This window comes from Hippopotamus amphibius, chromosome 4 (genome assembly GCF_030028045.1).
Source record: "Hippopotamus amphibius kiboko isolate mHipAmp2 chromosome 4, mHipAmp2.hap2, whole genome shotgun sequence".
In the NCBI taxonomy this organism is placed as follows: Eukaryota; Metazoa; Chordata; class Mammalia; order Artiodactyla; family Hippopotamidae; genus Hippopotamus; species Hippopotamus amphibius.
In genome coordinates this window covers 150,327,407-150,354,832 of record NC_080189.1, presented here as the reverse complement: position 1 = coordinate 150,354,832, position 27,426 = coordinate 150,327,407, and the positions used below count along the sequence as shown (strand labels likewise).

At 39.6% G+C, this 27,426-nt stretch overlaps 1 protein-coding gene and 1 pseudogene across 4 annotated transcripts in view; one reads left to right on the top strand and one right to left on the bottom strand.

The window, feature by feature from the left end:
* Window positions 1–642: 642 nt before the first annotated feature.
* LOC130852107 (ATP synthase subunit gamma, mitochondrial-like) lies at window positions 643–1,595 on the bottom strand (annotated as a pseudogene).
* Window positions 1,596–10,989: 9,394 nt separating this feature from the next.
* Window positions 10,990–27,426, top strand: part of PPP2R5E (protein phosphatase 2 regulatory subunit B'epsilon) — a 144,638-nt gene continuing 128,201 nt past the window's right edge. For 3 of the 4 annotated variants that reach the window (XM_057731482.1, XM_057731481.1, XM_057731478.1), the window contains exons 1-2: window positions 10,990–11,601; window positions 13,795–13,958. In XM_057731482.1, coding sequence (XP_057587465.1) covers window positions 13,802–13,958 — 157 coding nt within the window. In that variant the 5' untranslated portion in view covers window positions 10,990–11,601; window positions 13,795–13,801. The remainder of the gene's footprint in view (window positions 11,602–13,794; window positions 13,959–27,426) is intronic. The other variant, XM_057731479.1, reaches the window with a different exon arrangement.

Genomic DNA, 27,426 nt, shown 5'->3' with positions numbered 1-27,426 from the left:
AACCACTGTGCCACCTAGGAAGTCCCCATTGCAGCATTATTTACAATAGCCAGGTCATGGAAGCAACCTAAATGTGCATCGACAGACAAATGAATAAAGAAGATGTGGTACATATACACAGTGGAATATTACTCAGCCGTAAAAAGGAACAAAATTGGGTCATTTGTAGAGACATGACCTAGAGAGTGTCATACAGAGTGAAGTAAGTCAGAAAGAGAAAAACAAATATTGTATATTAGTGCATATATGCGGAATCTAGAAAAGTGGTACAGAGTAATCAGTTTGCACGGCAGAAACAGAGACACAGATATAGAGAACAAACTTATGGACACCAAGGGGAGAAGCCGGGGGGTGTTGGGGTGGGATGAATTGGGAGATTGGGGTTGCCATTTATACATTAATATGTATAAAATAGATGACTAATAAGAAAAAAATCAAATTGTACACTTTAAATATATGCAGTTTATTGTATGTCAATTAAATCTCAATAAATTTATTTATTTATTTTTCTTATGGTGAGTCATTTATTGTAAGATAATTTACAAATATCTTGCTGTCTTTATTAATTTAAACAATGGACCAACAATGTCTTCTGACAAGGACAGCAGTAGCTAAAAACAAAATCAGCGGGCTGAATTCTTTACTTCTTGTCTGAGGATGAAACTCGATTTTCATTAGTCTAGAGCAGCAGCACCGGAGATGATTTCAATCACCTCCTTGGTGATGACAGCGTGGCGGGTGCGATTGAACGTCAAAGTCAATTTGTCAATCATTTCGGAGGCGTTCTTGCTGGCGTTATCCACGGACTTCATCTGGGCTCTCTGCTCGCTCGTGGTGGACTCCTTCAGTGAGTAGTAGATGATGTTGGCCAAGTAACTCTTGGTAATTCTGCAGCACGTCAGCATCAATATCATCGTAGATACTCATGCTCTCAAGCACTTGCAATGGTATCAAGGGAAAAGATGGGCTTTTCTTCGGTCTTGTAGGAGATGACAGACCCGAATCGGTTAAAGCTGATAGATCCTTCATCAAGTTCATACCCAGAATTTAACAGTTCAAGAGCAATGGCTGACGCATCCCCAAAGGTAGGAGGTCTTCTCCCCACTTCTTTGAATGTCACCAGAAACTGGTTAGAATGAGTCCTGTGAAGGATACTCCTGATTTTATCACCAGCTCCAACAATCTTCACTTGTTTCCCAGATGCTGTGAGATTGGCCACCTCACTTTTTATCTGTTTAGCTGCCGAGGAATGAATAGCACCACAAAGCCCTCGGTCTGAGGACACACCAATGAGGAGGTGTTTCTTCTTGTCTTCAGGTACCTTAATATCAGCCTTTTCACATAGAGCCAAGGACCCTACTCCATACACGCGCGCTGGTTTCAGCTCCCTCGCAGCTCGGGCGTACTTCGTTGTGGCTACCATTTTCATCGACTTGGTAATTTTCTGGATGTTTTTGATTGATTTTAGTCGCCTGGTAATATCTTTCAAGGTTGCCATATTTCGAACTTGGATCCACTGCAGCTGCACGGTCTAGGCCGAGAGTCCCGCAACGCCCGCCGGACAGAACATGGTGATACCGGCCCTGCTGAAGGTCGGTCAGACCAATAAATTTACTTTTAAACAAACAAAAAAGCACATCATTTTGAGTGAATAATTATGTTACAGAAGATAATTTGCAGTATAATATCAATTATATGCATTCCTAATATGAAAAAAAGTACTACATGCTGTTTAGGAACATGTATTTAGTAACAGTATGACATCATGGGAATAAAAAGCACCAGATTTCAGCATCATGGTAACCTCTGAGAAAGAGGGGATGTGATGGGAGACCATTATATAAAGAGCCTTCCACCATGTTGGCATTTATTTCTAGAGCTGTGTGGTTATATTATTGTTATATTATTCATTATGGCTCTTTCTAAGTCTAAATGTTTTTAAAATTGGTTATCAGGCTTTTATTTATTTGTTTGACCACCCCGTGGCTTTCGGGATCTTAGTTCCCTGACCTGGGATTGAACCCAGGCCCTCGGCAGTGAAAGTGCCAAGTGCTAACCAGTGGACTGCTGGGAAATACCTAAAATGTATTGTTAAATAAAATTTAAGATGATGCATATTCCTTATAAAAATTAAAACAATATTTCAGTATATAATTTAATCTTTAGCACCTACCCAGGACCCATGCTGCAAAATATTCACTAACAGTTCCAAATATATTCTCCCAGACCTTTTCTAGATATTCACCTTTTCTAGATATTTATATATCTATCTATACATCAGGTTTCTCCTAATATAAGTAGGGTACTACTTTATTTAAAATTTTGTAATTCTTGCTTTTTTCACTTAATGTCCTAGACACCTTTTCATATGAGTACATATACATCTCCCTTACATTTAATGAATACTATAATGGCTACATAGTATTCCATAGTACGAATATACCAAAATTTATTTTACTATCCCTCAACTGATACATATTTAAGTTGTTTACATTTTTTGTTATTAAAATTCTGCAATGAATATCCCTGGTGACCCTTAGGAGTATATTTGTTTGAAATATTTCCAGGGGGAGGAATTTTTAAGGCAAAGACTTTCTATGAATTTATGCTTAGCAATGAAAGAAATCCCAAAGGAAATCTGGTATACTCCTGTATGTAAAATCAATGGGTAAAAAATTAATGTAAGAGAATCACAAAAGCATTAAAACCGTAATAGAAAAATAAGCTATGAACATTAATAGACAATTTGCGGGAAAAGAAATATAAATGTCTACTGAATATGTGGAAAATATTTAAACTAGTCTAACCCTGTAATTAAAGAGATGAAGTTATAATTAGTTTCAAATTTGGGGCCTATCAACTTAGACAAGATGAGAAAGGGAGTAATGGTGTTGGCAATGTGGTAGAACTTAATCAAAGAACTTAAGGAATATCCTTGTCCCTAGACCATTAATTCCATTATTATAAACTTAATTTGAGGAAAAAAATCAAAGATGTCATAAGTAGATAATCATTGCATGTGTTTTGGGGCAATGGCTCCTTTTCTTCTTTTTCCTTCCCAGCACACATGGAAACCGAAGAGAGCCTCCAATACTCATTTTACGCAACATGCTTCTGATGTCCCGACCATGGTTGTTTGGACCAGACATGGGTACCTGACCTAGGCTGGACCAGAGCCCCCTATCTAGGGAGTCTAGCCTAACTTCTGGATGCTCTCTTAAATGAAGACAATGAAAACGTGAGACCTTGATCTGCTACTTTGCATCATGTAGCCTGGTCCTTAGAGAAAGCCCCTCTATAATGAGAGAAAAAAATAGAGTACAATCACAGCAAGTGACAGAGACAAAAAAAGACCCCAGGGCTTTCCTGTCCTGCTGCTAGTCCTTGCTTGCTGAGGGTGTGTGTCCCTGCCCAGAATTCTAACAATTCCTCGCATTCGCTTACACTGGCTAAGTCCCTGGTTAGGTTCCTGCTGCTCTGACTCAAAAGAGAGACCCTTAGATTCTGCCTTGTCCCTCAATAACCCAGCACACAGAGAGCGAGGGGAAATTAGTATCCTAATTCCTAACTCTGAAGGTGGACTGCCAAAGACGAGAAGGAATGAAAAGAAGAATTTGATGCCGCTTGAGCACTTATTGATAGAATGAAAATAATCTATGTGACTCATTTGGATAGTTCTTAGCCTATAGTAAAGAATACTTTAAACAAACAAACAAACAAACAAACAAAAAACAAGATGCCAAGCCAGGAGTGAATGAGAGCTCTGAGTGTCACAAGGTTCAGCTTACATATCACACCCTCTTTTCCCTTTAAAATTTTTTTTCCATTTCCCCCTCCTGGTCACAAGGTATTACACTGGGCTCTGGGCTCCCATAATAATTAGCTCTTGATCATAACATCTTGTAATACACTAGAGTAATAGTACTTATTATATCTTATTCATATTTGAATTTCCCCAGAGCAGAGAGTAGTTACTTAAATGTTTGGAACAAATGCATGAGGGAATGATTAAGTACAATAATGAAAATTGGGTTAGGAGAGTTCTCTGCTATTAAGTGTTTGAAAGGCTTGTTGAAATGTACTAGCCGTCATGATGGTGACGATTTCCCTTGAAGCTGAGCACTTGCTCCCATTTGCCTCTGAAGCCAGTGACTTTTAGTTAATTATAACTTTTTTCCTCTAAAGGTCAAGACAGGTGGAATTTTATACTTTGAATGAGTCTCCTCCAATGCTTGTTCTTTAAAAATACTTTTTCATAAATAGTTTGTTCTAGTTGCCAACTGGTGTGTTAACTGGGTTGCTAATCATCCAAATCTGCGAATATAAGCTTTACTGACTTTGAAACCCATGAGACAGAACATTTTCAAAACTAGAGGTGACTGCTGCCAGTATCCCTGTTTCAAAGCTCTGTAAGACTAAGTTCTCCAAAACAAATCTCTTCAATAAGAAGGTTGACTTGGATCCACACAGCAACCTAATACCACCAGCAAAGTGTGTTTCTCACCAAAGACAGAATGGGGCTTCTTTGTTATTTTGGAAAAAGGCTTAAATATCAAGGGAAATGAACTAGAAAGGTTTCATGTTTTCTATACATTCTGTACAGCACCATATACAAACCAGATTGTACAGATGATTTCCCAGGGGTGGGGCAGGCAGTAAAACAGTTTTGAATTTCCATGCCTATCTCCTATCTTAACTCCTGCCCCAATTCTGCCACTTACTAGCTGTATGACCTTTGAAAAGAAACTAAAGCTTTCTGTAGCTTAGTTTCCTCATTCGTAAAAATGGGATAGAAGTACTTACATTAACAGGTTATTTTAAGAATGAAACAAGAGAATCCATGTAAAATGTCCACCATGGTTCCTCGCTTATAGAGGGGAGTTCGTGTTGAGGATGATGAAAGACTTGGCCCATTGTTTCTACTTTTTTTTCTTTATGATATCGTATGAGACATTTAAGCTCTGTATCTTATCCATCTTTTCTTCTGTAAGATGGAGAAGAGTAGCCTCATATTCAAGTACTTGGCATATCATTAGCAAACAAGGATTTAAAAATAGAGGTAACTTGGTACAGTGTGAAGAGGCCTGGCCCTCGGAAGAACTGGATACAAATTGTGGTTCTACTAGTTACTAGCTGTATGGCACTGGACAACTTCCCCAATATTCACTTTTCTTATCTATAAAATGGAAATAATATGTATGTACAGAGTTAAGGTTCACATTAAGTATTGCACAGGAAAGGGAGCTAAATTGCTGTTCACGTTTGCAGTTATTATCACCAGCACCATACAAGACTGGATATGTTGCCCTTATTGTTTTGTTGTTGCTGTTGTTTGCTTGTTTTAATCACAGTGTACTCAGATGTAAGTTCTCACCCTCTTTTGGTTGCCTTGCCCCTTGAGAATACTTTAGCAGTGATTTACCCTCTGTTCATAGGTTTTACCCAACTTTATTGATATCTTAAAAGCAATGTTTGCTCTCTGTGATAGACAGATAAGAACCTTAGACACAATAGTCAATCATAGGCTGCACTTTCTAAAATATGGTCTTGGTATTTTAAGTGACACAGTAAAAATAACCTAGTGAAAAGCAGCAGTTTGCTCAGAATAAAGCTTATTTTCGTGTTTGATAGGTCACTGCACTCTCTCCTCATGTAGGTGTATTCCAGGGGAACTTAACTCTATAGGTGCAATTCTGAAGAATATCTGCTTTGAGTCTTAAAATTAATAAATTCAGCTTGATACATTACACTTGGAAAGAATTTCTGGCAGGGTCACTTTAAATGGTTTTCTTTCACGCTAAAGATTTCATTTAATTCAACCTGTAGAAAACCCCAGATTCAGGGCCTAAGACTAAACTGAGGTTTGGAGAGGTTAAGCGACTTGGCCATACATTATTAGTCAGGATTCTTTTGCGTGTAGGTTATAGAAATTCAACTCCAAAGTAGCTTAAACAAAAAATGGAATTCACTGGGTCACACAACAGAAACTAGCTTCCAACACAGCTGAATCCAGCAGCTGCAATCATGTTGCTAAAACTCAGCCTTTGCCAACGTTTTTTCCACAGTATTGACTTCCTCCAGGATGGAGGAGAGGGAGGGAGATGGTCATAAGTGGCTCCAACTTACATCATTTGTATGGTTTATGATTGAAAAGGAAGACAGGCATCTCTCTCTCAGTTCTCACAGAGAAAATCTTGTGGAAGATCCAAGTGATCCCCTTGAGTTGTGTACCCATCTCATGGTTAACAGTCCCACCAGGATCACGTGAGGTGAGGAGTGTGGTCCTCAAATGAAAAATGGGGATGGGTGGGAAGCAGATATCCACCACACCAAGGCTAGGCCATTACTAAAGGGAGGGCCAGGACTCAGTCCTGGCACCATTCTGAAGGTTACAGTGAGAAAGAGAAATAGGTAAGCTTATGGCAACATAGTTTAAGCCTCTTTTAAAGGTATATAAATTACAAACGAAGATAAAGCTCTGAAATGTTGTCAAATGACCATTTTTTTTAACTTTCAAAAGTATATGGATATTGTAAAATGCAAATCCCTGTTGTTGCTAATGAATGCTCCTACACACACTTGATAATTCAGTGTGAAAGTGGATTGAAACACATGCTTCTCATTTCCTTGCTCCTTGTTTTCTTCCTGTCACAGAGGGGTACCCCAGAATATAATTTTGAGGGGGAAAAAAGACAAAACTTCTTAAAGAAAAATTTCTAAGTGGATGAAAAAGCATTAAAATGTGAAGAAAGTGGATGATTATGGTGTAACTAGTATTTATTGAATAGTTACCATGTGCCAGGCACTACAGTAAGTGCATAATCTCATTTAAATCTGACCACTATCCTATGAGTTAGGAAGTGTTACTCTGGTCATTTACAGGCCAGGAAACCCAGGCTGTGAGGAGTAAGAAATTTGCCCCTAGCTCGTGGCTCTCAGAGCTTGGATTCCACCTTGGGTGAATCTAATTCCAGAGTCTGTGTTGTCATCATTATGCTTATAATTAGTTATAACTTTAATTCATTTAATAGTGTAAGTTGACTACTTTACCAGCAAAATTATTGCTTGTGCTACATTATTTTGTGTTTTATCCTATGTGAAATAAAGTGCGCTTGAAGCTGGCTTTCTCCTTCCCTTTTTTTTTGGGTTTTTTTTGGTCATTTTTCCTTCCCCATCAGTGACATAGGGTCCCTCTTCCTGCTTGGATCCATTAGTGATGGGAGACCTCTCACTGCTAGGAAGGGAACTGGAGCACCTAAACATTTTAAATCTCAAGCTATAATTGTACACATTAATCACATGGAAAGCCATGCATAACCTATGACTTTTGAGGCACATCTGAAAATGCAACTGCACTCTTTAAATCGTGACCCAAGAAAATGTCACTGCTAAGGGTGTTTCCTGTGTAGATAAATGTGGCTTGAAGAAATATAACACCAAAGTCCCTTGTCTACACTAGCTGTGTATATAATTCTTTTATTGTTTTTCCTAAGAGAACAGCTCTTGTCTCAGGCTTTTTCACTATTCTTTCCTCTTAGCTCACAACCAGTTTCATGTACCCTCCACCCCAACTCACAAGTTGGGCACGTCTACCTCTGATGATGTCATTTTATCAGCATAGTTCTTTTCCTCCTATACCGGTTGATAATTGCTTTGATGATACTTTGCTTATTATCTTGGCCCTTCTTTAGTTCACCAGTCAGCTACCATTTGATAGTCTACGTCTCAGTAGATTCATGATAAGCTCAGCCTTGATGTCTGGGACGTGAGTGCTTTCATCTGATAGCAATGGACAGTGTTTTGTCACTTGATAATGGCTTCCCAGACAGCTATAATGTATTTCTTTTTGTATTATCTAGAGTAGCAGTCTCCAAACTTTTTTGATCATTCATTCCGGTCAGTACATTTTTTGGGAGCACTTCTTAACCAAATACATGTTATTTGTAAAGAATATATCATCATTAGCTTATAAGTCAACTATAATATATGCTCAGGGTGAAGTTCATTGTTAATGACAGTGGCTATAAATCCACATTTAAATAATCTTGATAACTTTTACTTTATTTATTTATGGCTGCGTTGGGCCTTATTGCACGTGGGCTTTCTCTAGCTGTGGTGAGTGGGGGCTACTCTTTGTTGCAGTGTGCAGGCTTCTCATTGTGGTGGCTTCTCTTGTGGAGCATGGGCTCTAGGCGCATGGGCTTCAGTAGTTGTGGCATGCAGGCTCAGTAATTGTGGTGCATGGGCTTAGATGCTCTGCAGCATGAGGGATCTTCCGGGACCAGCGCTCGAACCTATGTCCCCTGCATTGGCAGGTGGATTCTTCATCTGTGTCTCTATTTCTGCCTTGCAAACCGGTTGATTTGTACCATTTTTCTACAGTCTGCATATATCAGGTGGATTCTTAACCACTGTGCCACCAGGGAAGTCCTGAACTTGATATTTTTAAAGCCACAATCTGGTTGGATTTATTAGATTGTTATTTTAATTTTGAAATGTACTGTCAAAAAACCTGATACTGGGAGGAGTGTCAGTTCTGCCATTTGCTTGTTTTCCTGTGGTTTCTTTGCAAAGGACTCTGGTAAAGTAACTTGCCTATTTTCTGTGGGTTAGTTTAAACCTAGATAATACAATTAGTAAGTGCATTTAGCTGAACCTAGCAAATCGCAATGTCATTACATATTGACAGGGACTGACTGGGTGGGACCACCACTGCCAACCCTGGAAATGTGTAACTCCCAGTTTTCCTTGAGGACATCTCCTATGCTGTTCTAGGCCAAGAGACCATTCCATGGGCTGGGTGCTGGGTCACTCATTATGTATATAAAATATTATATAAAATATTAGTTTTCTTTTTCAATTAGAACTAAGCATAAATAGATGTCCTATTTTCTTCTCCTGCATCCCAAATGGACTGCCTTGCACTCTTCTTGGAATATACACACCTCTGGGATGCATGGATCTCCTTTAGCAACTATTGGTCCAAGGAACAATCTCTCACATAGGCAAGGATGTTTCCATTTAAAAAGACCTACTCATTTTAGTTACTCAGCCATTTTACAGAAAGTGAGAGTTTTGAAATGAATCGTCTTTACAGAGATTCATAATTTGCAAGCAAAATCCCCACTCTACAAAATGTGAAATATTCTAAGCAACAGCTGTGAGCATTTCAAACGTGCACTACTCTTTGACAGTTCAATTGTTGCCAAGGGAAACTGAGTTGGTTTTAAAATCTTCCTTGGTTTGAATTCTGCATTTACCCTTACTCAGAAATTGAGCAAACAAGTTTTGTATGGCTTTCCATGAAGACTGGTATGGGAAACTGAGACGTGGAAATGTAAGTTTCTTGAAGGTGGGAAGGATTCTGGTATTCTAGCCAGTTTTGTAAGGCCCAGGGGAGATGAACTTTCCAGAGCAAACACAGACACTATCTGTACAGTGACCAATTATCTGGAGTCAGTAGAGGAAGCCCCCTTCCATATAAGAGCACCGTCTTTTCCTATTTCCCGTTTCAGTTCAAAACAGAAATTGAAAAAATTTTTAATGGCACAACAAACTTCTTCCACTTGAGACCATTTCTGGCGATATGCATACGAATTTGCAACACTTGATTGTTAAACCGCACAAACAAGAGAAATGCAACACATTTTTTTGTTATTGTCAGTTGTATATATGGTACAGTTTTATTTATATATAGTTCTATTTCCTAACTACAGGAAACATGATATAATGCAAAGTGGAAAAACTAGTCTACAGAACGGAACACACAACTTTAAAGAAAAAAATACTGGAGAGAAGTACACCAAAATGCTAACAGTGGTTATCTCTGGGTTGAAGGATTATACTTTTTTTTTTCATTTCCCAAGTTTTGAACATTTGGCACCCTGACATTTGTACCTAGCATTAAGAATTTCTTTCTTTTCTTTTCTTTTTTTTTTTTATCCCCTCAAAAGACATACACAGCATCCACTCAAATAGAGCAACAGTCCAAGAACATTCTCTGGAAACGCACCACTTGGCCTAGGACTCACCAAGGTTGCAGACATATCTCTAAATACTCTATCACTTGTTCTAAAGGAGTTAAATGAAGCCTTCTCCCTAAATTCTTTTGGATCCAACTTGCTAAGTGAAAGCTCCGAAGCTCCCACAGTTTGGAGCTGGGTTTCCCTGAGCTCGGCGCAGCGGGTGGGCCCAAGCAATTGATCTCAATAAATGATGCAGAGCACAGAGACGGCGTCCCCACCTGCACAACAAGTTACACCGAGCTGGCCCCTACCAAGCTTGCAGGAGCTCAGGGAGCTGATATTCAAAACAGAGGTTTAGGGAAATGGAGACGAGGCGAGAGAAAATTGGAAGCGATACCCAACCCTTGGCCGGGCCCCAGGGGTTCAGATTTCCGTGCCAGGCCTCCCACAAGGCGGAGCGGAGAGCGACTGCTGGGGGTTTCGCAGCCCCCGGCGCGGGCGCTGGTTCTCGATCCGACTGGGACTCCCGGAGCCCAGAGGGCCAGCCTCGCCGCGGAAAGGGGCGGAACCTAGGCCGAGGGGCGCCCCCACCCTCAGCCGACCCTCGCCCTTGGAATCCTCAGGTCGCAGACGACCGCCGCCCAGAGGCCCGGCACTGCGCGGAAACCCATCGCACTGATATCAGCCGCACACCTCCACGCTTAAAGAGCTCCTCTCAGGCCTGGCGGCTGCGGCGTCTCCCCCCTCCAGCCTGCCCCACCGCCTGGCGGAAGCGGCGGCGGCGCGGCCGCAGATCGCAGCTGCAGATCGCAGCTGCATCCGGGTCCCTGCCGCCGCAGCCCAATCCTCGGCCTCCTCTCTTCCCACCCTCCTGTTTCTCCGCCCCCCCGCCGCCAATCCCTGATCGGCTCTCAGCCCAACGTGCTGACAAGGGAGTGAAGGCGGACGCGAGCCAATGAGGCCTCGCTTCCCGTTTGAAGCCTCCAGTGAGTGGGCGCCGGAGGCGGGCGCTGCTGGCCAGGAGGTTCGGTTGCGCGTGTGCCATGGACTCAGCCGCCCGGTGATATTGACAATAGGAGAGAGAAAGGGGCATTGACGGGGACCCACCGCGAGCACCTAACTGCGGCTCCGGCAACGGCGGCTCCGGCAGCGGCGGCTCGAGCTCCAGCGGCTCCTCCTTCTCCTCCTTCCTTCTCCTCCTGCTGCCGCTGCGGATCCAGGCTTCCTCCCTCCCTTCCCCCCTCCCCTCGTCGTCGCTGCCGCCGCCGGGTCCGGGGCAACGGGCAGAGGCGCCGCCCGCCGGGAATGTGAGCGAGGAGCCACCGGCGGAGCCGCAACGGGGTCGGTGCCGATTTGATGGGACGGGCCCGCGGGGGAGGATCGTGAGGCCGCCGCCGCCGCCGCCGCCGGAGCGCTGAGGTTCAGGTCCGGCCGTGAGGCCTAGAGGCGCCGCTCGCTGCCGCGGAACCGGAGGGACGCCGCGCCGGACACCCGTCGCCCCGGGCTCCCTGCCGCTGCCCGGACAGCCCCCCGCACGTCCCGGTTCCGTCACCCGCCCCCGCTGCGGCCCTCTCTCCCGTCTCCCGCCCCTCGGAAACCACAGATCGTCTTTGGATTCTTCTCCAGAAGCTTCAAGGTAACTTCGTCCCTCCTGCACCGCGGCTCGTCTGCTTCCTTTCCTCCTTGCCTGCCTCCTCCCCGTCCTCCTGGGGAACCTGCGGGGCACCGGCCTCGGGAAGGCCTGGTCCGGGCCGGCGAGGGGTGCGGTGGGGTGAGGTGCGGGAGGGGAAGCGTCGGTCCCACTTGTCTGATTTACCTGCAGATGCTTCTGATGATGCCTCTCATTCACTCTGCCCCCCCACCCCCCCTTTTTCTCTACCTTCGAGTATGGGAGGCGTATTCTTGTCCCCCTTTATCCACTGATGGGGCGGGGGGGGGAGGAAAAGGGGATTGGTGTAGTGAGGAGGATTGTGTAGCAGCTTATCTTCTCCAGGGCTTGGGGTGGCGGGGGGGTGGGGGGGGTGGGAGCAAAAGGAGTATGTGAGCATCCCTACAGACCAGCCTCTTCCCTGTCTTTCTCCTCCACCCCAGTACCCGCTCTGGATTATCCTGAGCCTTGGAAAATGCCCCGTGCCCGCTGCTTAGAGGATGATAAAGCTTCGGGCGCCCCAGTGCAGGGCGAAACCTGTTTCCCCGGGCTTTGCACGGACCCGCTGCTACTGCACATTCAGTTCTGCAGCGCTTAAGGGCTGAGATCCTTGACGTTTATCCTGGGCCGCGGGCATAAGGGACAAATGATTTAAAAAAAATGTTCTTTGCTACCAGTAAATCATCTTTAGAGATGGGAAATGAGGAATAAAGGAGAGACGAAAAAGAGTGGAGGAGGAACAGGATTTATGGAAATCTTGTGTTGTGATCTAAGTAATTCACATACCAGATTGGAAAAGCAGCCCCTAAATTGACAACATACAAATGTGATGTGGAGCTTCTTGCAGGTGCAGTCATTGTGGATTTTTAAGTGATCTTACTTCTTCTATAGTCTTTCATGGTTTGCAATTCCTTTTTATCCATCACATTTTATTTAAGGCTAAATTAGATGGCTAAAAACTTTTCAAAAAAAAAAAAGAGAACCAAACAGGACTTCAGAATTCCAAACCTCAACGTCATATGGTTTTGTGTGTTTTTTGTTTATGTTTTTGTTATTTTTACTTTGTCAGAATCCAGCTAATCCAGGTAACTTTTTATTCTCACACGTTCAGGAAAAAAATCCCTTGCTCTTTTATTTAGAGGTTAAAAAAACCGCTTATGTCATGTATTGGAATGACAGGTGGGTAATCGCATTTCACCATCCCCCATGTGCGTTATTGCTCTTCAGGTCTGCCGTCACTCTTGCGTGGAGCGTGGAGCCTCAGTGCCATGGAAATGATGGCATCTGTTTAAATTGGTGAATGAAACTGAGCTTAATCCTTGTTACTTTTAGGAAATAGCCTTCATTTTAATGATTTGAGAATGTTAAAAAAAAATCCCAAAGAACTGTTCAATTCCATTAGTTTGATGGAATGAAAATTAATATTTGATGACGAACTTCAAGGGAACTCAAGTTGGTTGTCTAAGGAGGCTGTGAATTGATGTTTTTATTTCAACTTTGGTGCACGATTTCATCAGTTTTGTTTATTAAGCTTTAGTAACTTCAGATGGCTTCATTCAAAAAGACTTCTTTGAAATGATTTTATTATGCCTTTTATGTGTTCTGTTTAAAGTAATCTAGCTTGTCCTCATATGTGGTATGGTTTATCATAGCTAACACAGCACATTGCATTAAAAGCCATGTCTTGATAGTTCAGAAATTGTAAATTTCACTGTGCTGTGATATGTTGGTATGGATTCTGGAAGTACCATAAGAGTTTCCACTCTAGAGTCCATTCATAATATTAAATGTCTTGGGAAAATGTATGGATGGAAATTTTCCAGCTGCAGAATAGTTCCTGAATTACTTCAGGATCTCAAGATGAGAAGAGCTGTGCAGTTAGAAAATGAGTAGTTGACTTAGAAGAGTTTTTCAAATATAAATGGACATCTTTAGTGCATATCGTGGTGGGAGTAGCACGATGCATTAGCATTGCAGTATTGCTTATATAGTATACATTCTGTTTTCCACCAAGGTTTTCTGTTTTCCCATTGAACATATGACTGTTCTTAATTGATTTTACTTGCTTTCTTTTTCACATATTCCCATTTTCAAAAATAATGTGTGGGAATTTTAGAATTTGCGTAATCACTTGTATGCTTCCACCTCAGGAATGTGTTGATGATACTTCTTTCTCTTCAGTAGGGATATGTCCTCAGCACCAACTACTCCTCCATCAGTGGATAAAGTAGACGGATTTTCTCGGAAGTCCGTCAGAAAAGCCAGACAGAAGAGGTCGCAAAGTTCCTCACAGTTTAGGTCTCAAGGCAAGCCTATTGAGTTAACACCTCTGCCGCTGCTAAAAGGTAAGGCTCATGACCAGGTGATGAATTCCTTTTCAATTGATCTTTTTTTATCTGTGTATACTTTTCTTTTTGTAGCGTTCCATATTTGTTAAAATTCTGTGTTGCATATTGAAGGGATGGGAGGTTTCAGACATGACCAGATACACCCACTCCCCCTTTTAAAGGACTTAATTTAATATAAATAGCCGTGAACAAATGAAAATAAACTTATTATCAGGAGAATCGCTCGCACTGAGAAGTAGGAAAACTGAATGCCACAGATACTTTAAGAGGTCTGGGTCTGCGTTTTTCTTATTGTCTTCTATTGACATTTAGATGTACACATTGTATGCAGTGACAACTACAAATTGTACAGTCTTATTAATCACGGGAAGTAGACCTAGTAGAGGAGATGGTACCATTAACTTACATATAGAAAATATTTGAAAGAATTCATTTTTTAAAATTGAGAAAAAATGGTCAGTAATTGATTATATGTGTTCTTGTTTTCAGATAGTACAAACAGAAAAAGTATTTGATGACTGTACTTGATGGAATTAACATGAGAACTTTTTTTTCTAAATTAAGCCTTTTACCTTTTGTTTGAGTATGTGGGTACTTTTTGTTCCTTTTAGTTTTTATCTATTTGCTTTATGTTTATGAACAAGCATTGTTTGAAATATCAGAACACAGCATTTATAGCATGGACTTATTAGCATCTACCTTTGAAGGTAGATTTTGTCTGCTGAACACTTAAAGAGCGAGGAGAAAGGAGACATGAACAGAGGAAATAAAAAAACTTGGTTGCCAGTTGGTTAGTGAACATTTATTTCTGTAACAATTTGTGAAATCAGAAGGTATTAAAAGAAAAACTGGAGTGTGTCTAGAAAAGATCCTCAAAATGTAGCCTAGGATATTTCAAGCTTCTGTTTTTCCCATATAAACATTTATTTTTAAAGAGAGGGAGGTTCATAAATGAGATTTTCGTGTTTATACTCGAAATTGGTAAGCATGAGTACTGATTACTGTAAAGATGATATATCTACAGTTAATGAAGTGAGCTTGTATGAGTTTGGGGGGAGAAAATTTTGACTGAAGTTTTTGCTGGTAAAAATGAAAATAGTCTTTATGAGGCTTTGGAAGAAAAATGAAGGAAAAACTCTCTAGGGATAAAAGTAACCATACTCGAAATACAAAGTTGGGAGGTATACTGGAGTCTTTAGTAGTTTATCTGAAATAGACATGTAATAGCTATTAGCGTCTATGTCTTTAGATATATTTATTCTGAGGAAGCAGTTTAAACTTTCTTAGAGTTAGAACAGATTTAAACTTTGTTATATTAATTTCTTGGGGCCCATGGTAGACATTTAAATTAGAACTTAACTGACCACTCAGGACCATAGTGTTGCTTTTGTGGGTGGTGAAAAAGGCGTGCATGAGAAGAACTTGGCACATGTTTTAATATTTTGTTGTTTCTTATCTCATTTTTTAAAAAATTGTAAACTACGTATAACATAAAATCAACCATTTTACCTATTTTTATGTATGTATTAAGCATGGCATTAGGTACATTCACATTGCTGTGCATCCATCACACCCATCCCCAGGACTTTGTCATCTTCCCCAACTGAAACTCTGTTTCCATTAAATACTAACTCCTCATTACCCCTCCTCCTGACTTCTTTGCAACCACTATTCTATTTTCTGTCTCTATGAATTTGACTACTTTAGGTATCTTGTATAAGTGGAATCCTACAATATTTGTCTCTTTTGTGGTTGGATCATTTCACTTGGCGTAATGTCCTCAAGATTCATCCATGTGTAGCATGTGTCAGAATTTCTTTCCTTTTTAAGGCTGAATAATATTCCATTGTGTGTGTGTGTGTGTGTGTGTGTGTGTGTGTGTGTGTGTGTGCACACACCATATATTGTTTATCCTTCTGTCAGTGGATACATGGGTTGCTTCCACCTTTTGGTTATTGTGAATAATGCTACTATGAACATGGGTGTACAAATATCTATTTGAACCCCTGCTTTCACTTCTTCTGGGCATCTACCCAGAAGAACTGCTGGAGCATATGTTTAATTTTTTGAGGAATTGCCATACTGTTTTCCACAGCAGCTGCACCACTTTACATTCCTACCAGCAATGCCCAAGGCTTCTTCCAGTCTCTCCACATTCTCACTGACACTAATTATTTTCTTTTTTCTTTCTTCTTTCCTTTCTTTCTTCCTTCCTTCCTTCCTTCCGATAGTAGCCATCATAATGTGTGTGAATTGGTATTTCATTGTGATTTTTACTTGCATTTCCCTAATGATTAGTGGCATTGAGCATCTTTTCATGTGCTTATTTTCCATTTGTATGTCATTTTCTCATATTATAAGTGGAGTCTGGTAGTGCTGAAAAATTTCCAAGAATTCTGCCCTCCAAGAATATGGTTTTCGTGAACTTGTATATTTTGCCAGCATAAGAGTATTGGAGAGCATCAGGATCATGTAATACTAGATACATCCACAAGCTTAATTTCCAGACAGACTAAAAGTGATTCTTGTGTAATAAGCACGTTCTGGGAAAATATTCTGGGAGGCATTCTGTAAATGAGATTTCTATATCTGGGGAATAACAAAGAAGTACAATCATGTATAGACTTTTGAAATGTGTATCTGTTCTTGATTATTATAGTGAACGTAAAGAGTGTGTTGACTGATGTTTGTTTTCCTTACAATGAATTGGCTTTTATTTGTGTGCCTTCTCACAACTTTAGGAGGTGTTTATGAAATAAAAGGAAAGCGTAAGAGGCATTTCTTTTCTTTTTTTTGCCGTTTCCTTAGGAAAAAACAGAATAATATATATGCATGCCAAAGGGTAGTTATTGATTTAACTTTCTGTAGAATTGTTTTGGCTAAATTGGAAGGTTTGAGTTAATTTTATTGGGGGGGGGTGCAATAAAATTGTAGTTGAATTTTGGGGGTTGCTTTAAGAATAAAGTAAAAAACATGTCCTTAACGTCTTTAATTTTAGGAGCGTTTGAAAATGGAAATTGTGTAAACATGGTAATTATGTAACTTATCTTTTTAATATGTAATTCTTGAAAGCTCAAAAATTAGGTATTCATTAATAATCACTTATTTTGTGTGTTTGCCTTATAAGAATGTTTATTATATGCATCATGATATTTTACTGACTTATATAGGTAATACTGCCATTATTTCTTAGCATTTAAAAAGTCTCTTTACTTGCAGAACTGTAACAAAGTGAAAGGAAAGTTTCATCTCTTTTGCTGTTTTTCTAATAGGTGGGGTTTTGAAATTTGTATCAGTGATGTTATTTTCTGAAGAAAGCAACACCAGCATGTAGTTCTGTGTAAATATATCAGAGTGACCTGGCTTTTCCTGCAATTGTGAAATTGCAGGATAGACCTTGACATATAGACATTTGAATTTTATCTATAAAGTACTCCTGAAAATATTTTCAGAAGGTCCTGAAGTTTTTGAGCTTGAAGGACTTTTACTCATTTTCCTGATAAGGGAAATTCAGTAGAGGTTGAGTGCCTTATGTGCTTGATAAGAAAGTAAAGACTTGGATGCTTTCTGGGTGCCTGCACAGCAGGACATGAAGCACGCTTTGACAGTTACCTAGGTAAGTCGCTGAATAAGGACAAAATAAACACTTAGGCAAATAGACACACACACACACGAATAATAATAGCAGTAATACTAGTAACTACTAGGAGTAGTCGTATTTGGTTGGGTGGTTTGTGTTCTCTACCCATGTCTTATTTCCTTCTCTTTTTTACTTTAAACGATTACATAAGTTTAGATTTGAGTGAGATGTTTTTGAAAACTGCCACCTCTTTGAAAATGGGATTATAATGAAATTGGCATCATCGGTGCTAGCTTCATAATTCATCATATGTTTCTGAAGCATTTTGCTCATAGTTTGGACAGTCAGTATCAAACATTCCAAAAACTTTGATGACTGGAGGTGTTGTTCAGCAGAAAGAAACTCTTTGCCTCTTGGTGTTGAATGAAACCTTTAGATTGGTAACGTATTTCTGTGACACCAATTCTCTGATTTTTTTTTTTAACTCTGCACTTATGATTCAGCTTACATTTTTATTTTATAGGATGGCAGTTTGTAAGGACTTCAGAGATTCCAAATTAAAACTAGTTTTTGTGCTTTCAAAATTACTGGATGGGATAATTCCTCTCTTTCATCTGTATCTGCCTTGTGTAGTGTAAAGGCATATGAAGATAGTTTTTATAATGGACTAGTGCTCTAAACTGTATTTATTAATGAGAATGATCTAAGAAATAATGTTCTCGATGTTAGTGTTCGCTGTCCTCCTTGTAGGTTATGCTTCAGTGTCACATGGGAGGAAGTACATAGGCTTTGTTGCCTGCAAGAGTCCTAGCTAGCTCACTAGCTGTGTTGCCCAGGGCAAGTAAGTTAACTTCGGAAAGCTTGGTTTCCTTGTCTATGAAATGGAGATGATGTTAAAAATCAAGAAATGTGGCAGTACCACATTTGATACGTCACTGTTATGTTTTAACTGGGATTTCAGAAGTTAGAATATGAATAATGTGAAATTATTATTTGACTTTTTGTATTTTCCTAGCAAAAACTTGAAACTGGAGATTTCTCTGAAAATTATGAAACAAGAGCATAGTTTACTTTTTTTTTTTCGAAAATTGCAAATAAAAAGTTTAATTTCAGAAACTGAGTTCACCATTTATAAATACACTAAAACATAGTCAATGCAAGTTCAGATTAATAATAGGTACAGTATTTTAACAAAACGACAACTCTTCTAAAAGGTCATAGGCAAATCAGTGACTTGTTTCACCCAGAATATTTAACTGGTTTGAAATAAGAAAATGAACCTTTTTCTAGATGTTGAGGCAAGAACTCTGAAGACATATTATTGTTAAAAAAACCTGATGACTGATACTCCATTCTGATGTCCTTGGGATTCTAAAATACCCCACTGATGGCTGAATCTTCCCTATTATAAAAAAGAAAATCTAAACACCTAAGGCTATTCTTACAACTGTAATATAGCAGTCTTCTTCCCTGTTAATAAGCCACCTCTTCTAAAAAGAACTGTATACCTAATTTGATCAAATTGGGGGTCAGTGCACAAATTTCATGATAACTTCATGATGTAGAGCCACTGAGTCAGAGGCTTGGAGATTTCATCAACAGGATGCTGTAAACGTGTCACACTGTGCACCAGCTACACAGCGGGCACCACCGGCGCTCACTGTGAACAGCGGGGACGTATCCGAGCTGACGGCCCACGCGGCACCGAGGGCAAACCCCTGAAACGGGAGTGCTCTCTTCCCCGAACCCTACACGACCGACATTCTGGGGTGCGTCTGAGCGTAGGCTTGTCTTCGAATGCCACGTCTATGTCGTGGTAAACAGTTACCTCCCAGAGTACGCGCTGTCCCCGCAATGTACTTTAGAGCCCACAGTTAGGAACTGCTCAGTCAGGATGGCTTGAACTCCACCTTCTATTTACAGATTTTATCTGACAGCCACATAAGCTGTTTTGCTGCAATTAAAGCAATTTTCAACTAAAATACAGTACCTGATTTGTGGTTTTTACATCATCACATAAAAAGCCTACAGAATAAAACTGCTCATAGTTTACTTTTTTAACCCCCAAATACGAGGAAACTGTGTGCAAATGTGTTGAATTTAGTAGACTAGTTATTTTAAACTTTATTTGGAGGTTTTTCACCTTCTGCATTGGTATCCTGTCACATTTTTTAATACTTTTTAACTTATTTGTTTTTTGAATAGATAATACAGTTATATGGTGCAGATTTCGAAAGATACAAAAGGATGTATAATGAAAAATCTTCCTCCCAAGTCGGTTTCCCTAATTAGTTCCCCTTCCCAGAAAGAGCCAATCATAATATACTTGTATTGTACGTATACGCCTTCTTAAACCCTTGATCAAATTTGAAATGCATTGAGCAGCCGGAAATTATATGCACATTTTGTATGCATAGGTCCATTTTTTAAATGGCAGAATTCCATGGCATTTTCAAAATTCTCAAAGGGGTGTCTGAATCAAAAAAATTAAGAGCCATTGATCTAGTTTGTACCTTAGATCAGCGGTCCCCAACCTTTTTGGTACCGGGGACTGGTTTCGTGGAAGACAGTTTTTCCGTGGACCTGGGTGGTGGGGGTGGGGGGGATGGTTCAGGTGGTAATTTGAGTGATGGGAAGCGATGGGGAGCAGCAGATGAAACTTTGCTTGCTTGCCCCTCATCTTCTGCTATGTGACCAGGTTCCTAACAGGGTTGGGGACCCCTGCCTTAGATTAATGATATATATTCTTTTTTTCTCTTTTCCATTGTAGTTTATTATAAGATATTGACTATAATTCCCTGTAGGACCTTGTCGTTTATCTGTTTTATACATAGTAGTTTGAATCTGCTAATCTCAAACTCCTAATTTATTCCCCCCCCGCCCCCCCCCCCCCGCCCCACCATTTTCCCCTTTGGTAACTCTATGTCAGTGAGTCTGTTTCTGTTTTGTAAATAAGTTCATTTGTAATTGATGTGTATTCCTTAGGCAACTCAATTGTAGTGTGAGTGTGTGTGTGTGTGTGTGTGTGTGTGTGTGTGTATGTATCTGTGGATGGTTTTAAAAAAATAATCATAAGCTTTGCATTTGGACCAGAAGAACATCTGTAAGTTAACAGGTGTTAACATTCAGCTTTGCAGCCTTTGAAGCAACGTGGTAATATTTTTCTTAGGGGAAAGACATTATAAGATCTTGCACAAAACGGGGAAGAAATTATAAGATCTTGCACAAAATGAAGTGTCAAGTGACACTATTATCATGTGTGAAAGATTATACTAGTTGTAGTGAAGAGGTATTTCATTCACTTTTAGATGGGAATTGTGTGTATATGTATATATATATGTGTGTGTGTGTGTGTGTAATATATATATCTCTCTCCTAATGGTTTATTTCTGTAGGGTAGAGAAAATTCCCATACAGAGTCTTATGTGGGCCAAAATAAATTGAGAGTAAGCATTCCTGATCTGTGAATCATTTAAAAGTAGGGTAGGGATTTCCCTGGTGGGCCAGTGGTAAAGAATCTGCCTTCCAATGCAGGGGATGGGGATTTGATCCCCAGTTGGGGAACTAAGATCTCAAGTGCTGTGGGGCAACTAAGCCCACGTGCCACAACTACTGAGCTCATGAGCCTCAAGGAGAGAGCCCACGTTCTGCAAACTACAGAGCCCACACACCCTGGAGCCTGCGCACCACATCTAGAGAGAGAAAGCCTGCACTCCACAATTAGAGAGAAGCCCACACTGCAACAAAGAGCCAGCATGCCGCAACTAAGACCTGATGCAGCCGGAAAAAAAAAAAAATTCGGGTAGCAGCTTGCATTCACATCCATCCCATCTGAGTGTGATAATTACTGCTTAGTTCTTAACCTAGGATTCGTGGATTTCTGGTTGGGGATAGGGTGTGTGCATCGTGGATGGGTTTCAAGGTTCTAAGAACCTCCTAAAATTGTATGTAAAGTTGCTGTGTACGTGCATTTTTTTTTTTTTTGAGGATAGAGTTTATTGCTTTCATCAGATTCTCAAAGATTTAGCTCTACCATTCCTGCTCTTTCCCCAGAGTTAAGAGCTTTTGGCTTAGACTAAAAGATTGGGAATTGTTGTTATTATTATTATTGTTTTTCCTGAGTATCATGTTAGCTTTATTTGTGCACAGATGCATTGGATACTTATCAGTAAATATTGTAAGCTTTAAACAGGATTCATCATAAAGTGGATCTTTCCAAGATATAACCCATCCAGGGCATAAAAATATTAAGGTGCCAAATGAAACCTCTTGTAAGGTGAGGTAGGCCTTTTCTACTTAGATCTTTCTTCTCTTGACTTTGTATCATTCTTCAAGTTTTGTCTCAAATGGGACCTTCTTAGGGACCATCCTTCATCACTTGTGTGTGTGTGTGTGTTTATTGGCATATAATTGCTTTACAATGTTGTGCAGTTTCTGCTGTACAATAAAGTGCATCGGCTGTATTTACACATATATCCCCATATCCCCTCTTAATCACTTTTAATGTAGTCTTCTTTGCTGTTTCTATCACTCTGTTGTTTTTTGCATCATATTTATAATCTGAAATTAGTTTATCCTTGTTCACTTGTATGTTATCTCTTTTCTCCTGCCTCATGAGAATATAATCTTTGGTGTGGAAACCTTGTTTCTCTCATTTCTAGGGCCTAGATCATTGCCTCATACATAGTTGGTATTCAATAGGTATTTGTTAGTAAATGAATGAACATTGCTAATTGATAACATCGAGGTTATTAGTAATAGCAGTATAGACATTTATTTTCCCTTCCTAAATATTAAATATTTCCCCCTAAACCCAGGCCACATAGATTTTAACTAGTAATTTACACAAAATTATAAACTTGTTTAATGAAGACTTTTTAAAGGATCAAATTGCTGAGTGTTCACTTAAAATGCTCAGAGTGGCTTTCTTCTCTGGTAATTCTGCATGTTTCAGATTAAAAACAGAAGTGGCATCTTGTGGAGAGAGGATAGAGTGGATTTTATGTATGACAGAGTAAGAGTCATTCGTTTTACTTAGGGGATTCATCAGTTTGATTTTGCAGAAGTTAAGATGTTGAGTACAGTGAAATTTCTTTTTTTCTCCTGGTATTTGGGAACTGAATTATGGGCTGATCAGATCACCAGGCTTTCTTCTTTATATAGTTTAAGGGAGAACAGCATATATAATATCATAATGGACTTTCAGAGCAGTGTTTTATGGTCAAATTTTCTCATCTTTAAAACTTTTATTTAGTAATAATGTTAACTCTTAATATTAACTAGATTTTGTAGTGCTTGAAAAAGAACAGTTAAGTTTCTAGATATTTCAAAAAGGCTAACTAAAGTAGTTCTTTGGTTTGTTTGCCAATGATGAAATTCTCTTTTTCCACTTAAAAATATTTTCTATCTTTTTTATTGTAAGATACTATGAAAACAAAACGGATCTTATTTTTATATTATAGTAGAATTATGCATAAAGGAACTTATTAAACAGTATAATATTATTATATTATTACCTAATATATAACAGTTTATACCTAATATATGTAACCTACTACCTGAGGGAGGCAGGTGGCCTCCCTGAGGGAAGAATGGAAGCTCTGAGGTCACACACACGTAGGTTTGAATTCTAGGTCCACTCACAGCTATGTGACTTCCAAGCATTGGTTTTTCACCTCCAAAACTGGAAGAGTATTAGAACCCACCTCATAAGGTCAGATGAAGTGCTATCAAGCAGGTAAAATATTTAGCTCAGTGCTGGGGACGTTGTAGGAGTTGAATATTAACTATTATAGGAAGACCTGTATAGTGGAAAATGTGTACCAGTGGTTTTCAGTTGATTTTTCTTTCTTTAATACAGTATATGGATTATTTCCACATAAGGGAGAAGAATATGGAATATGTGGAGCTGTGAGAATTAGACTTTTACCAATTTTTTTTTTAATTTAAATTTTATTATTTTTTGAGCTGTGTCAGGTCTTAGTTCGGGCATGCGGGCTCTTCGTTGCAGTATGCGGGCTACTCTCTAGTTGTGGAGTGCAGGTTTTCTCTGCTCTAGTTGGGGCCCGCAGGCTGCAGAGTGCATGGGTGCTGTAGTTTGCGGAACATGGGCTCTCTAGTTGAGGCACATGAGCTCAGTAGCACCGGGGGCATGTGGATTCTTAGGGACCAGGCATCAAACCCACGTCCCCTGCATTGGAAGGCAGATTCTTTACCACTGGACCAGCAGGGAAGCCCTGAGAATTAGACTTTTAAAGCAAAAAGGAGAATTGGTTCTTGTGAAACAATCTCAGCATTACTGTTTAGTCAACATCAATTTGAAACCGACTTTTCATTTCAGGAATTAGAACTTAAGGTGGCTAATGTGATTATTTTCAAGGGAAATTCCATTTCTGGAGAGTTACCCAAGAGAAATTATTGTTAGGTAAACTTATTTTGGAAGTTGTCTAGTAGGACCGGATCTGCAAACTTTTTTTGTGATTGCTCACTCCTGTCAGTAAAAATAACGTGTATTTCTGTTTATACAATGTACACATGTGCTGTTATACGAATATATAATGCACATTAAGAACACACACAGACGTAGAAAGTTAAAAAGGATGATATTGAAAAATAAAATGTGTAGATGTTCTTTTTTTGCGTTTTATTTTTTAAATTTTTTATTTATTTTTAAGAACTTTTATTCATGTGTAAACGTTCCTAATACTTAACTTTTTTACCTTCTTTTCCCTTGCCCACCCTCCCAGCACATGCACTAGCCATGAACACATCTTTGTTTTGATATTTTGCTTCAAAGAGAGACCCTTCTCTTCAGGTTTTGAGCCTTGTTAATTTTGTAGCATTTTGTTTTGAGCTAGAAAGAGTTGACATTGGAGCCAGATGTAGAGAGTGAATGAGAAATCTTCTTTCTTTATCTTCTTGCGGTTTTTGTCTAGGCTTTTGAATTTATTGTACCTAAGAAACAAAATCTGAATTGAGGATTTTGCCAGTTTAGGGAGTATCATAGATGGTTTTTTGTTGAGGGCTCTTATTTTGCTGTTGATGGATGGGTTTCACAGGGCTCTTAACCCTCTTGAAATTCCAGGCAGTTTTTGTGTCTCTGTGCAGACTGACATTTTTTTCTGGGCAGAGGGTGGTTTAGAGCTTTCATCAGATTCTCAAAGGAGTTTCCCCAAAGGCTAGTAACCATTGCCTTGGGTGGTGGATGTCAGTTTCCTCGCTCAGAACAGAGAGAATTTGTCATATAATTCCTTTCTGTAGAAGGGAGATCTCATGTCAAAAGGTTTCTCCGGATGCATGTGTCTTTTAAAAAAATTAACCCCTCACGATGGCAGGGAGGAGTAAGATGCCTCTCTGGACCCCTGTGGGACTCAGATGCTGTCACCATAAAGGCGGGATAGTTAGAGTTTGGTAAACAGCTAGCATTCTAGCAGTGGTGTTTTTAACCATTCATCTTCCCATCTTTGGGAACTAGCATATTATAGGAAAGGGTATGGGTTCAAGCCTGGGTGATAATTCTAGCTTTGTGAATTAAGATCAGGTGTTTAACCTCTTTGGAGCTTCAGTTTTCACTTTCGTAAAATGGGACTTGTACATCCCAGGGTGGTTGTGAGGAATGAGATAATGTGGGTAACTGCTAATGTGTGGTCAGTGGCTTAATAAATATTCCTTCCCTTTATCTTTCTGTTTGCCATTGATCTTTCTTGGAGTCACTCCTGTAGGCCTGCATCGTGTTTCAGTATATTCAGTGTTGTGAGAGAAGAGGTCTGGCAAAAGTCCATCCATTTATGTAGGCACCATGAAAGACTTTTATCTTAAGGTGAGGTTACGTTTTAATGTAATTAATTCATGGTTGCTAGAGCCTGGAACACTGTTCAGAGTAAAACGTTAAAACATTAAAAAGAACATAGACAAAATTGGGACTTGCCACTATTTCAGGAGAAGTCTGTTTTCTAACAAGGAAGATAGCTTTGGAATTAGCCTTTCACCGAAGCATGCCCAGAAGACAATATGTGGAAATGGAGAGGGGTACTCCTTTGCCATACCTTATAAGGGTATACAGTGAGAGTTCAGAGTGGGTTCAGGCTCCAGAGGAGCTCTCGTACATTCTTACATTAGCAGCTTGGAAATCACAGCTAGACTGTACCTTCCACATTATAGGCATGTGACACTTTTCTTTCTGATGAGTATTTTGAATTCAAGGACAATTTGTAGCAAAACTGAAGCTTCTTTTGAGGGTCAGAAGGCTATTTCAACCTTTGACTCATCAAGTTAATTTTTCAGAAAGATACAGGGGTGAATCAGAAAGATTATTGTTTTCCCCAAATTTGTGAACAAAAGTCAAAATGACTTGAATGCAGATTGTTACAAGGGACTTTCTAAAAGTAAAAGGAAGTTTCAGTACTCTCTGTTCTGCCTTGTCTTCCCTGCATCCATCTACGTTTGCCTCTTCAGCTACATCTACAAGTGATATGACTAACTGGTGCTTTTAATGATACCTAGTCATTTAGAAATAAAGTTCATTTCACTTTAAGAAAGCTTAAAGATGTTTTAATCAATAACAGTTAAGATGAAGTTCTAAAACTCAGTCACCCCAATCTGGGATGTGGCTGTATCTTAGAGGAGATCTGTCTATAAGTTTTTAGGTATGAGGAACCTTGATGTAACCTTTGACTGCGAGAAAACCTTGTGCTTTACTACTTAGAGTTAGTTGTTTCCTAAAGATTTTGGATAGAGCTATATTTTAGTGTGTTTAGCTTTATATCTTGACATTGTAAAAGCATTTCAACTAATGGTGAAATTTATTTAGGCATTTCTGGTTTAGAGGTATGTTCCAGAAATGGTATATACTTTAAATATCCTTGGGCTTAAGAGTGGTAGACCCTGCACTCATACTCTTGAATTATGGTGAGACTCGAATGGAATAAATTGTGCAAGTATTTTTCAAAGTATGTACGAAGCAAATAGCTATGAAAGGAGTCTACATATGACCTGGCTAAATCAGTCTCATCCAAGAGCCTTAAATTCTCATTTCTGATGTTGTTCTGTTGGCTCTGTAATTCAGTTCATTCATTCATTCATTCATTCGTTAGATTTCTCCTGTGTGGTGTGATGTACCAGGCACTGTCCTGGGAGCACAGTGAGAGCAGAACAGGAAGATTGATGAGGTACTTCTTCTCAAAAGGCCGTTGTAGCTGGAGGTCTGAGATTGATGGGGCTGTTTAGGGTGTTGGGCCTTTTCATGCAGGCTGGGTTAAGGTTTGTCCTTGATCCTGAGGGCATTTGTGCAGAGCAGTAAATACACAACAGAGTATAGAAATCACCCATAAATCTCCTACCTCGTCATGACGAATGTTTTCCCCTCATGTTTATATATTATTTTATGTTTTAAAATTTTTTGGTTATATGTGATGACTGATATTTTAATTATTTTGCGATAGTCTCATTATTGGAGTTGGAATTTTAAAAAGTTCATTTTTCTTGTCATGGTAGCATCATGCTTGTCATCGTATGATACTGACGTTTCTTTGAAAACAAATCACTGAATCATTGCTTGCTTTTTAAAATTATTATCAATTTACTTTCAGACTATAAACATGAAATGTACAAAATGTCAAAAAAAGATATCAAGTTCTTTTAAAACTAAGCAAAATCTGTCTGTAGGTCCATCTGCATGCTCTCTAGATGACACTGTTCTTAAAGTGCATGACCTTAAGTTTTCACTTGTTTTAATTCACTGTGTTATGAACTGCTGCTTGGAATAGTGGGGGACATAATACAATAGATTTAATTCATTAACAGAAGAAAGATTTAGAAAGATTAGGGCTAGAATTACTGTCAGCACCACTTGAAGTTCATTAAATGAGAATGCAGGCAACAGTAAAA